At 70.8% G+C, this 9,671-nt stretch overlaps 2 protein-coding genes across 4 annotated transcripts in view; both read right to left on the bottom strand.

Annotated features, from left to right (window-relative positions):
- Positions 1 to 927: 927 nt before the first annotated feature.
- On the bottom strand, positions 928 to 3,741 carry PAM16 (presequence translocase associated motor 16). The gene is made up of 5 exons (XM_075010381.1): positions 3,568 to 3,741; positions 2,680 to 2,764; positions 2,132 to 2,268; positions 1,639 to 1,704; positions 928 to 1,093 (listed from the first exon to the last, which is right to left on the bottom strand). The coding sequence occupies exons 1-5, from the start codon at positions 3,628 to 3,630 to the stop codon at positions 1,001 to 1,003; spliced, it is 444 nt and encodes a 147-aa protein (XP_074866482.1). The 5' UTR covers positions 3,631 to 3,741; the 3' UTR covers positions 928 to 1,000.
- Positions 3,742 to 4,016: 275 nt separating this feature from the next.
- The window catches only part of CORO7 (coronin 7), a 92,843-nt gene continuing 87,188 nt past the window's right edge, over positions 4,017 to 9,671 (bottom strand). For all 3 annotated transcript variants that reach the window (XM_075010356.1, XM_075010358.1, XM_075010357.1), the window contains exons 24-28: positions 8,180 to 8,296; positions 7,945 to 8,080; positions 7,444 to 7,535; positions 5,359 to 5,445; positions 4,017 to 4,995 (exon numbers count right to left, since the gene is read on the bottom strand). In XM_075010356.1, coding sequence (XP_074866457.1) covers positions 4,990 to 4,995; positions 5,359 to 5,445; positions 7,444 to 7,535; positions 7,945 to 8,080; positions 8,180 to 8,296 — 438 coding nt within the window. In that variant the 3' untranslated portion in view covers positions 4,017 to 4,989. The remainder of the gene's footprint in view (positions 4,996 to 5,358; positions 5,446 to 7,443; positions 7,536 to 7,944; positions 8,081 to 8,179; positions 8,297 to 9,671) is intronic.

The following is a 9,671-nucleotide window of genomic DNA, read 5'->3' as shown; positions in this document are numbered from 1 at the left end:
GAGTCAGCTGGGCGGCCAGCCCATAGCCCTGGGGGACGACAGAGCCACACATGGCCCAGCCCCCAGGCTCATCCCAAGCAGCACAGGGCAGCGCCCCAGAGGCTGTGCTCCTCAGTGGTATCCACCGCCTGAGGCCAGGTGGGCCCAGGGCAGGTCTTGTACCCTCTGGGGTGTACCCGCAGGGGGCACAGGTCTCCCAGCTGGATCTCAGGCTGCAGTGAGGCCACCCCACAGGGTGCAGCACTCCCTGCGTCGGAACAGGCAGCCTACTGCTCCCAGGCGGCCAGGTGTTGCGCGGAGCAGGGGTGGAGGGAGCACAGGTCTGACAGCTGGCAGAGCTCCCCCCCCGTGGCACGGACTCAAGCCCCACAACCCATGTGGGCTGCTGGCCTCCCTGTCTGACAGTGCCCAGGCCGGTGGCTTTCCTGGGCGGGGGGGCAGGCTCCTGGCAGGGCAGTCTGGGTGCAGAGGGATCCTTTGCTGCCCATGTGGGGGGCTCACCAGCAGCTTTCTCACAGCCGTGTACATCTCTGCCCAGGTGGTCCACCTCTCCCTCCCTGGCAGCCGCTGCCTGAGGCCACTGGTGGAGCTGGCCAGGCAGTGGATGGCCCGATACGGCTCTGTGATGGGGGGGCACAGTGCAAGGTGTCCAGCCCCGCCCTCGCTGAGCCAGGAGCCCCTAGAGCAGAAGATTCCCGGGGAGGCAGCTCTGTGGCAGTGGGGGCAATTGGATGCCATGCTTCAGGGCGGGTCGGTCAGGAAGAAACGCCCCTCCCTCATCTCCCTCACTGTTCATTGGCCCCAGTGAATCATGGGAGGCCCCTGGCCATCCGGCAGTGGGTATGGTTGTCAGCAGAGCCCGGCGCCAGGCCAGGCCACCCCACCTCTGCCCCGGAGCCTCCTGAACCCAAGGCACACAGAGGAAGCTGCAGAGAGGGGATTTATTGGCTGGCTATAACTTAGGGGTCTGAGAGGAAGGCATGGGGGCAGGGTGAGGTAGCTATGTCTCCGGCTTCTGCCCCTGTTCTCTTTCCCTCTGTCTCTGGGCCTGGATTCGCAGCTCCTCATCCAGCCGCTCCTTGGCTCTCACCACCTGGGGGCAAGATCTCCCATGAGTCACATCTGCAGCCCTGTCCGCCCCGCTTGGTCAGGAGAGCCAAGGGACTTGGCTCTGCGTCACAGGGGAGCCAGGAGAAGGCAGCAGCAGCAGCCACTGTGTCCCTGGTGGGGGCAGCTGATGACTCCAGGTTGCAGTTGGGCCAGGCCCTGCCATGCAGCAGCAGGGGGACCTGAGAAAGGCGCTGCCACCATGTGCCCCGGAGAACAGAGGAGGGCAAAGGGACGCTGTGCCGGAGCCCAGGGAACCCGGCATTTCCCAGGGTCCGTGCTGCTACTGGAGCAGGCAGCGGCTGCGACAGCTGGGACCAGAGGGCACGTGGGGGTGGGGACACCCAGAGGGCACTTCCAGCAGGACACTCACCCTGCTACCGCTCACAGGGACAAGGGACAGCCTCGCAGCTCCCAGCCTCGCGTGCCCAAAGGCCACCTGCAGAGCCAGCCAGGCCACTGGACTGGAGGCCAGAGTCACAGGCTGGCCCAGAGCAGGGCAGCCACCAGCCCCACCGGACACCTGCTTACCTTAGACTGCAGGTAAAACGATCCCCCCACGGACTTGTCATTCACCTTGAATAAGTGATCGTAATTCTGCCAAAGGAAACAAGCCAAGCATGAGCCATCTCTCCCGGCGGCCCCTCGCTCTGCACAGCAGCGCACAGCCTGCCGGCTGCGGTAAGCCGGAGGGACCGGGTCCTCCGGGCAGTGCCCGCATCACACAGAGATGGGGCAGCCGCTGGCACTCTGCCACCCATGGTGCACAAATTCACAGGGGCGGTGTCCAGCCCAGAGCCTCTCCCCCCCAGGCTGCACTGGGAAGCCCGGGCCCCAGGGCACGGTGGTAACAGGCCCGTGGAAAGAAGCTGGTGTATTGAGATCAGAGGTAACCGCCCACGCTCACTGACCAGAACAGGGCACCTTGGGCCATGGCCTGCCAGAGCCAGAACAGCGGAGGGCAGCAGCTGGGTAAGAGGCTGGCCTCTCAGCAACCGCAGCCCAGGCGGAGCAGCCCCCTTACCTTCTGAATCTCCTCGGGGCTCAGCTTGGTGATGTTGAGGATCTGCTGGGCCTCCTGCAGGCTGATCCCTGAGATGGCGGTGGCAGCAGCGGACTGGGGCTCGACGCGCCCCCGGGCATCAGCCGCGGCTCGACTGGCTGTTCAGACAGACCCTGAGCTGCTGACCCTTCACTCCCAGCCATGCCGGGCCCCCTACGCTGGCAGGAGAGCTACTGAGGGGAGCAGGGCTCCCTGGGCCTGCTGGACCCCCCCAAGGGAAGCGCCACGGGACTGAAAGCTGGCAGGCGGCCGCGGGCACCGGGTTCCGATCCCGTCTCTTGCAGGCTGTGGGGGGGGGCCCGCTGCACATGGAAGGGTTCAAATGGGCCAACTAGCCACTGTGTGGGCCCTGCCATGGCAGATGGGAACCGGCCTGACCCGGCCTCGGCGTAGCAGCAGCGGGCACTAGCGGCCTGGCCAGGGCAGGTCACAGGCTGCCACTAGGGCGCTGGTGCCAAGGCAGCCGGGCAGCGCCCCAGCTCGGAGGGGAAAGGGAGAGGGGCGCTTACCTGCGAACTCCTGGCGCAGGGCCCGGGCGAAGGCCCTGCCCACCACCTGCGCGCCCACCACGAGGATCTGCGCCAGGTACTTGGCCTGAGGGCGGGCGGACACGCAGGGTCAAACGGTGGCCGTGCACAGAGCCTCCCCAGGCCGGGGCACCGGAGCAGCAACCACCCCCACCCACTGCCCCCCGCCCTGCCCTGCCCTGCCCATGCTTGCCAGGGCCAAGTGAGGGCTGGGCGTGGAGGGGGTCCCAGCCAAGGGTGGGGTGGGCTGGCGGGTCCTGAAGGGAGGCAAGGCCGGGGGGAGGGGGGTGTCTCAGGGAGGACCCGAAGGGGCTGGGGGATCCCCAAGCGGGGTTCCAGCCTGGGGGCGGGGTGGGAGTGGGTGGCACTGGGAGGTCCCTGCTGGGGGGGTAGGGGAGGTCTCAGGGAAGACCCACAGGGGGCGGGTACGGGGAGGAAGTGGGTGGGGCTGGGGGGGCCCCGAAGGGGGGCTGGGGGATCCCCAAGGGGGGTCCCGGCTGGGGAGGGCAGGAGGGGTCCCAGGGGGGACCCGAAGGGGATGGGGGTCGCGGGGCGGAGGGGGGGGGCTGGGGGATCCCGGGGGGGGGTCCCGGCTGGGGAGGGCAGGAGGGGTCCCAGGGGGGACCCGAAGGGGACGGGGGTCGCGGGGCGGGAGCGGGAGGCGCTGGGGGATCCCGGGGCGGGAGGGAGCGGGGGGGTCCCAGGGGGACCCGAAGGGAGCGGGGGTCGCGGGGCGGGGAGGGAGGGGGGGGCTGGGGGATCCCCGGGGGGGGGGTCCCGGCGGCGGGGTCTCAGGGAGGGCGCGAAGGGGGCGGGAGCGGGAGGCGCTGGGGGGGTGGTCCCGGCGGGGGGGTTCCCGACCCCGCTCACCATGTCCCGGCGCTCGTGCCCGCCTCGGAGCGAAGGGCGGGGGCGGCGCCTCCGCGGCACCATAGAGCGGCGCCGCGCAGAGCGCCCGGCGAGCAGCGCCCCCTGGCGGGCGCCGGGCACCCCGGCCACGCGCTCGCCCCTCCCCCCGCTGAGGGCGGCGGCCGCCAGTGGGTAGGGTGCAGCCGGGCGCTGCCCTGGCAGCGGCGGGAGGGCGCTGCCCCCAGGCTGGCGCTGGGCACGGCCAGGGCTGGAGAGTCGCTGCTCCGTTGGTTTGAAAACAGCTTTTTTATTGAAGCCGGCGGGGCCGTTCCGGAAGCCCGTCCCCCCCCCCGCCGCTCCTGGCCGGTGGCTCCAGCCCTGCGCTGGCACGTGGGTTCGCCGGTACGGCAGGGCCAGGCCAACTGGGCACTTTTGGGCTCCCGTCCTCTGGGGGTGCAGCTGAACCCCTGCACCGTCGGGCCGGGCTCCTCGGCTGCCACGGTCGCCCCGCTCCAGACGGGGCAGCCCTCGAGCCCAGGCCCTTTGCACGGCTGCCCCCGGCAAACAGCCCGGCCGGACTCCTGCGCTAGCGCCGAGCTGCAGGAGAGCTCAGGCCGGCCCCGGCAATGACACCCCGGGGCGCCAGACAGACATGCGGGCAAGGCACTTGGTGGACCCTCTGCTGTGGTGATTCCAGCCTCTAGCCCGGCATCCCTGAGGCCGCGAAGAAGCCCTGGCACAGCAGCAAGGCTGCATAAGCCTTCCAGGCCAGGGTGACCCAGGTGCCACTGGCCATGTGACCTAGCATGGGGAAGGGCCGGGCCAACCCCCTCTGCCCTAGGCCCCGCCACTCCCTGCTCCTGCTCTGCCCCCAGCCGATGTCACCCAGGGGACTAGAGGAGCTGGCGGCAGGGGCCTGGCCCAGAGCTCCCTGCAAGCTGGTGAGGACAGGAATCCGGGCCCTTGCTGCAGGCACCGGGCTCCCCGCTGGCCATCCCCATACTTCTGCTCTGGCGTTGGGGGCACATGGGGGCCTTGTGTGACCTCTCCCATCCATTGCCCCTGACTCTGGGGTGACGTCTGGCACGAAAGCCCCCGTGCTGTAAGCGGGGCTGGCCAGAAGGGGGCGCTGCAGGTCGCAATGTGGGCACCAGCTGACTGGCAAGCAGCTCTCCCCAAGGCGGGCGCTTGCAGTGCCATAACCCCAAACACACGAGCTCCTGGGCAGAGCTGCAGCAGAGCCAGTAGGAGAGGCCTGTGGGCCTGGCAGACCCCAGCGGAGAGGAGGTTGCGGCTCGGCAACGCTGGCAGGGACGGGCTCCCTGAGTCCGTTAGCCCGTGGGAAGCTGGGCAGAGCCGTTGGCTGGGGCGCTGAGCTGGGGAGTCGGCAGCTTTGGCACGGAGGAGATGGTGGTGCCAGGAGAACAGAGTCACCCTCCAGGGCTAGTCCTGCAAGGAAAGGGCCGGGGTGAGCAGGGCAGGGAGCCTGGCATAGGGTGTGACTGTCAGGCACTGCTCTGTCCAGATCCCCCCTGCCCTGCGTAGGGCTCCTGGCACAGGGCCGTCCTCGCCAAGCACTCTGCCCCGGCCAGAGCCCCAGGATCCTGCTGGGCACTTCCGTGGGATTTCTCCTCAGGGAACCATCCGTGGGTCCCACTGCCCAGCTGTGCCTGCCGGGTTGGGGGCCTGAGCTGTGGTCCTGCCAGCACTGGCAGGGGCTCCAGGCTGCACCAGGGCTGCCAGCGAGCTGAGTGCTGGAGGCTGCCCCCCGCCACTGGCAGTGTCACCCCACCATAGCTCCCCCGGCCGTACCCATTCCGCTTCATCCACCCCCTCGAAGGAGTCCTGCGGCAGGGGGTCGTCCCGGTTGCCCAGCTTGGCCACCATGGCGCTCAGCAGCTGTGGAGAGAAGGGCCGAGGGTTGGTGCCGTCCCGCGATAGGGGCACGGCAGCCCTGTTCCCTGCCTTGGGCATGGGATGGGTCCGACTCCAGCCGACACTGCCAGGCCAGACACTCCACCTGCCAGGCGAGCAATGGTAGGTGAGCACATGGCAGGGAGGGAGCTCCATGGGGCTGGTGAGTGGAGTCAGTGCATGGGGGGCTCCGGGGGGCTGGTGGGCAGGACCAGTGCATGGCAGGGTGGGGGCTCTCTGTGGGGCTGGCGAGTGGGTCAGTGCGTGGTGGGGTGGAAGGGTTCCGTGGGGCTGGCGAGTGGGTCAGTGCGTGGGGGGGTGGAAGGGTTCCATGGGGCTGGCGGGGTGGGTGGTCTCCGTGGGGCTGGCGAGTGGGTCAGTGCGTGGGGGGGTGGAAGGGTTCCATGGGGCTGGCAAGGTGGGGGGTCTCCGTGGGGCTGGCGAGTGGGTCAGTGCGTGGTGGGGTGGAAGGGTTCCATGGGGCTGGCAGGGTGGGGGGTCTCCGTGGGGCTGGTGAGTAGGTCAGTGCGTGGTGGGGTGGAAGGGTTCCGTGAGGCTGGCAGGGTGGGGGGTCTCTGTGGGGCTGGCGAGTGGGTCAGTGCGTGATGGGGTGGAAGGGTTCCGTGGGGCTGGCAAGGTGGGGGGTCTCCGTGGGGCTGGCGAGTGGGTCAGTGCGTGGTGGGGTGGAAGGATTCCGTGGGGTTGGCAGGGTGGGGGGTCTCCGTGGGGCTGGCGAGTGGGTCAGTGCGTGGTGGGGTGGAAGGGTTCTGTGGGGCTGGCAGGGTGGGGGGGTCTCTGTGGGGCTGGTGAGTGGGTCAGTGCATGGCGGGGTGGAAGGGTTCTGTGGGGCTGGTGAGTGGGTCAGTGCGTGGCGGGGTGGAAGGGTTCCGTGGGGCTGGCAAGTGGGTCAGTGCATGGCGGGGTGGAAGGGTTCCGTGGGGCTGGCGGGGTCGGGGGTCTCTGTGGGGCTGGCGAGTGGGTCAGCACGTGGCGGGGTGAGGGGACTCTGTGGAGCTGGTGGGCAGGTCAGCATGTGGCGGGGTGGGGGGTCTCCGTGGGGCTGGCGAGTGGGTCAGTGTGTGGTGGGGTGGAAGGGTTCTGTGGGGCTGGTGGGGTGGGTGGTCTCCGGGGGGCTGGCGAGTGGGTCAGTGCGTGGTAGGGTGGAAGGGTTCCGTGGGGCTGGCAGGGTGGGGGTCTCCGTGGGGCTGGTGAGTGGGTCAGTGTGTGGCAGGGTGGGGGGGGCTCTGTGGGGCTGGCGAGTGGGTCAATGTGTGGCAGGGTGGAGGGGCTCTGTGGGGCTGGTGGGCAGGTCAGCGTGTGGCGGGGTGAGGGGGCTCTGTGGGGCTGGCGAGTGGGTCAGCGTGTGGCGGGGTGAGGGGCTCTGTGGGGCTGGTGAGTGAGTCAGCGTGTGGTGGGGTGGAGGGGCTCCGTGGGGCTAGCGGGCAGGTCAGCGTGTGGCAGGGTGGGGGGGGCTCTGTGGGGCTGGCGGGGTTGAGGGGCTCCGTGGGGCTAGCGGGCAGGTCAGTGTGTGGCGGGGTGGGGGGGGCTCTGTGGGGCTGGCGTGGTGGAGGGGCTCCGTGGGGTTGGCGGGCAGGTCAGCGTGTGGCGGGGTGGGGGGGCTCCGTGGGGCTGGCGGGGTGGAGGGGCTCCGTGGGGCTGGTGGGCAGGTCAGCGTGTGGTGGGGTGAGGGGGCTCTGTGGGGCTGGCGAGTGGGTCAGCATGTGGCGGGGTGAGGGGGCTCTGTGGGGTTGGCGGGCAGGTCAGCGTGTGGCGGGGTGGGGGGGGCTCTGTGGGGCTGGCGAGTGGGTCAGCATGTGGCGGGGTGAGGGGGCTCCGTGGGGCTGGCGAGTGGGTCAATGCCTGGCGGGGTGAGGGGCTCCGTGGGGCTGGTGGGCAGGTCAATGCCTGGCGGGGGGCACCCAACAGGTCTGCGCTGGCCTGGCCCTGGTGTGGATCTGTGCCAGGCTCCCGGGGCTGCCCCACCTCCTCCTTCTTCTGCTGGTCGGACTTCTCCTGCAGGTAGAGCGTGGCCGGGCCGTGCTTCCGGGGCGGCACGTCCTGGGGGGCCGCACTCACTGGCCCGGGCGCCCAACAGGAGAGAACAGTGTCAGCACCGGCCTCCTCCCCAGCCCCTGGCACCACCCAGCCCCCAGCCTGCCCATGGGGCACCAGAGCACAGCACCCACCAGGCCGACACGCAGCCTGGGCCCCGAGCCTGGCAAGGGCCCCCACCCCCGCCCTGAGCCTGCCCCCAGCCCTCTTCCCCCACCCCTACCCACCCTGAGCCAGGGGAGGCTTTGCTGGGCTGAGCAGCCACCGCTGGCTCCCTTCTCCCAAGGCCCCATAGCTGGGCTGCCCCTCTTCCCCAGCTGCCTCGGTCCCCTGGCACTGAGCTGGGGGCGGGGGGGGGTGGTAAGGGGTGCGGGATCCATCCACTGTGCACCCACTGCTCCAGGCCCTCCCCGTGGCGCTGGCCACACCCACCTGGGGTCATGTGCGGGGGCTGCAGGCTGAGGGCGCGGTGCTGCCCGTTGCCACCCGTGAGCCAGGCTCTGGCGGTGAGGGCTGGCTCCCAGCACACGGCGGTGGCTGGGTAGATGTCATCCTGGAAATACTCCTTCTGCAGGGGGGGAAGGAGGGTCAGAGGCTGGGCCTGGCCAGTTCCACGGTGGGGCTCGCGGTCTCCCGGCCCAGCCCCCCGGGAGCCCCAGGTGCCCACCTTGACCCGGGGAACCCTGAAGGCGACTGGCTCCACGGAGCTCTGCCTCAGGCGCAGAGCCCGGGCGAACTCCACCTCCCGCACGTCGCACTCCGTCTTGGGCAGGAACACGAAGCCCTGGGGAAGCAGAGGGACGTTAGAGCTCTGCCGGGGAAGAGACGGGTGTGGGCCCTGGCCCTCTGCAGCGTCGGGGAGGGAAGGCCTGACGCACCAAAGAGATGCAGCTGCTTCTGGGGTGGAACGTGGGGGGCCGATCGCAGCAGAGGACAGCGTGCGAAGGGGCCCCGGCGGGGCTGGTGCTGCAGAGGCTGGATGGAGGCAGAACGGCCTCACCCCAGTTGGCACAGGAGCCCAGCCTGGTGTCTGACCCTGCCAAAAGCCCCCGGGGGCATCACACAGGGTTTAGCTGCCTCCGCCCCGGCCCACCCTGTCCTGCCTCTGCCCCTCCCCAGCAAGCAGCCTGTCCAGCACCCCGTGCCTACAGCCCCTGGCCAGTGCTCGGCACACTAACCCCCCTGGCTCAGAGCCCTCCCTTGTCCTTGTGCTGCTCCCTGTAGCGCAGCCTGCTGGGCCCTGGGCACACCTCTCCCCCCATGCCCGGCCATGGGCACCTGCCAGCATGGGGGGCAGAGCTCACAATGTCACTGCACATTCCAGCAGCTCTGGAGGGGAATGGCTGGGCTGGGCTCTGGGGGGTGTCTGCAGAGAGTGGCCGGGGGGGGGTCTGTGCCTGGGGGGACCAGGGGACAGTGCCCAAGGGGTCGCTGGGGGAGGCCCAGGGATAGTGCCGGGCAGGGGGGCCCGGGGACGGTGCCCGGGGAGGATGGCCAGGGGGGCCCGGGGAGCAGTGCCCAGGGGTTCGCTGGGGGGGGCCCAGGGACAGTGCCGGGGGGGGTCAGATGGGGGAAACTGGGGAGCAGTGCCCAGGGGGGGCCCGGGGATAGTGCTGGGGAGGACGGCCGGGGGGCCCGGGGAGCAGTGCCCACGGGGTGGCTGGGGGGGCCCGGGGACAGTGCCGGGGGGCTGGCCGGGGGGGGCTGCGGACAGTGCCCTGTGGGGATGGAGGGGGGGAGGAGGGGGCCCGGGGAGCAGTGCCAGAGGGATGGCCGGTGGGGGGCTGGGGATAGTGCCGGGGGGAATGGACGAGGGGCCCCAGGGAGCAGCGCCCAGTGGGTGGCTGAGGGGGCTGGAGACAGTGGCAGGGGGGACGGACGGGGGGGCCCAGGGAGCAGTGCCCAGGGGGTGCCTGGGGGAGGCCCGGGGAGCAGTGCCCAGGGGGTGCCTGGGGGGGCCTGGGGACAGTGCCGGGGGGGACGGACCGGGGGACCCGGGGAGCAGTGGCCAGGGGGTGCCGGGGGGGCCCGAGGACAGTGCCGGGGGGATGGCCGGTGGGGGGGCCCGGGGACGGGGGGCGCTGCTCCTGCGCACGCTGCGCGGCCTGAGCAGCCGTGTTCCTGCGCAGGCACCATGGGGCCCCCTAGCGGCCGCGGCG

Source organism: Carettochelys insculpta, chromosome 16 (assembly GCF_033958435.1).
Source record: "Carettochelys insculpta isolate YL-2023 chromosome 16, ASM3395843v1, whole genome shotgun sequence".
Classification (NCBI taxonomy): Eukaryota; Metazoa; Chordata; order Testudines; family Carettochelyidae; genus Carettochelys; species Carettochelys insculpta.
This window is presented reverse-complemented; position numbering and strand designations above follow the sequence as displayed.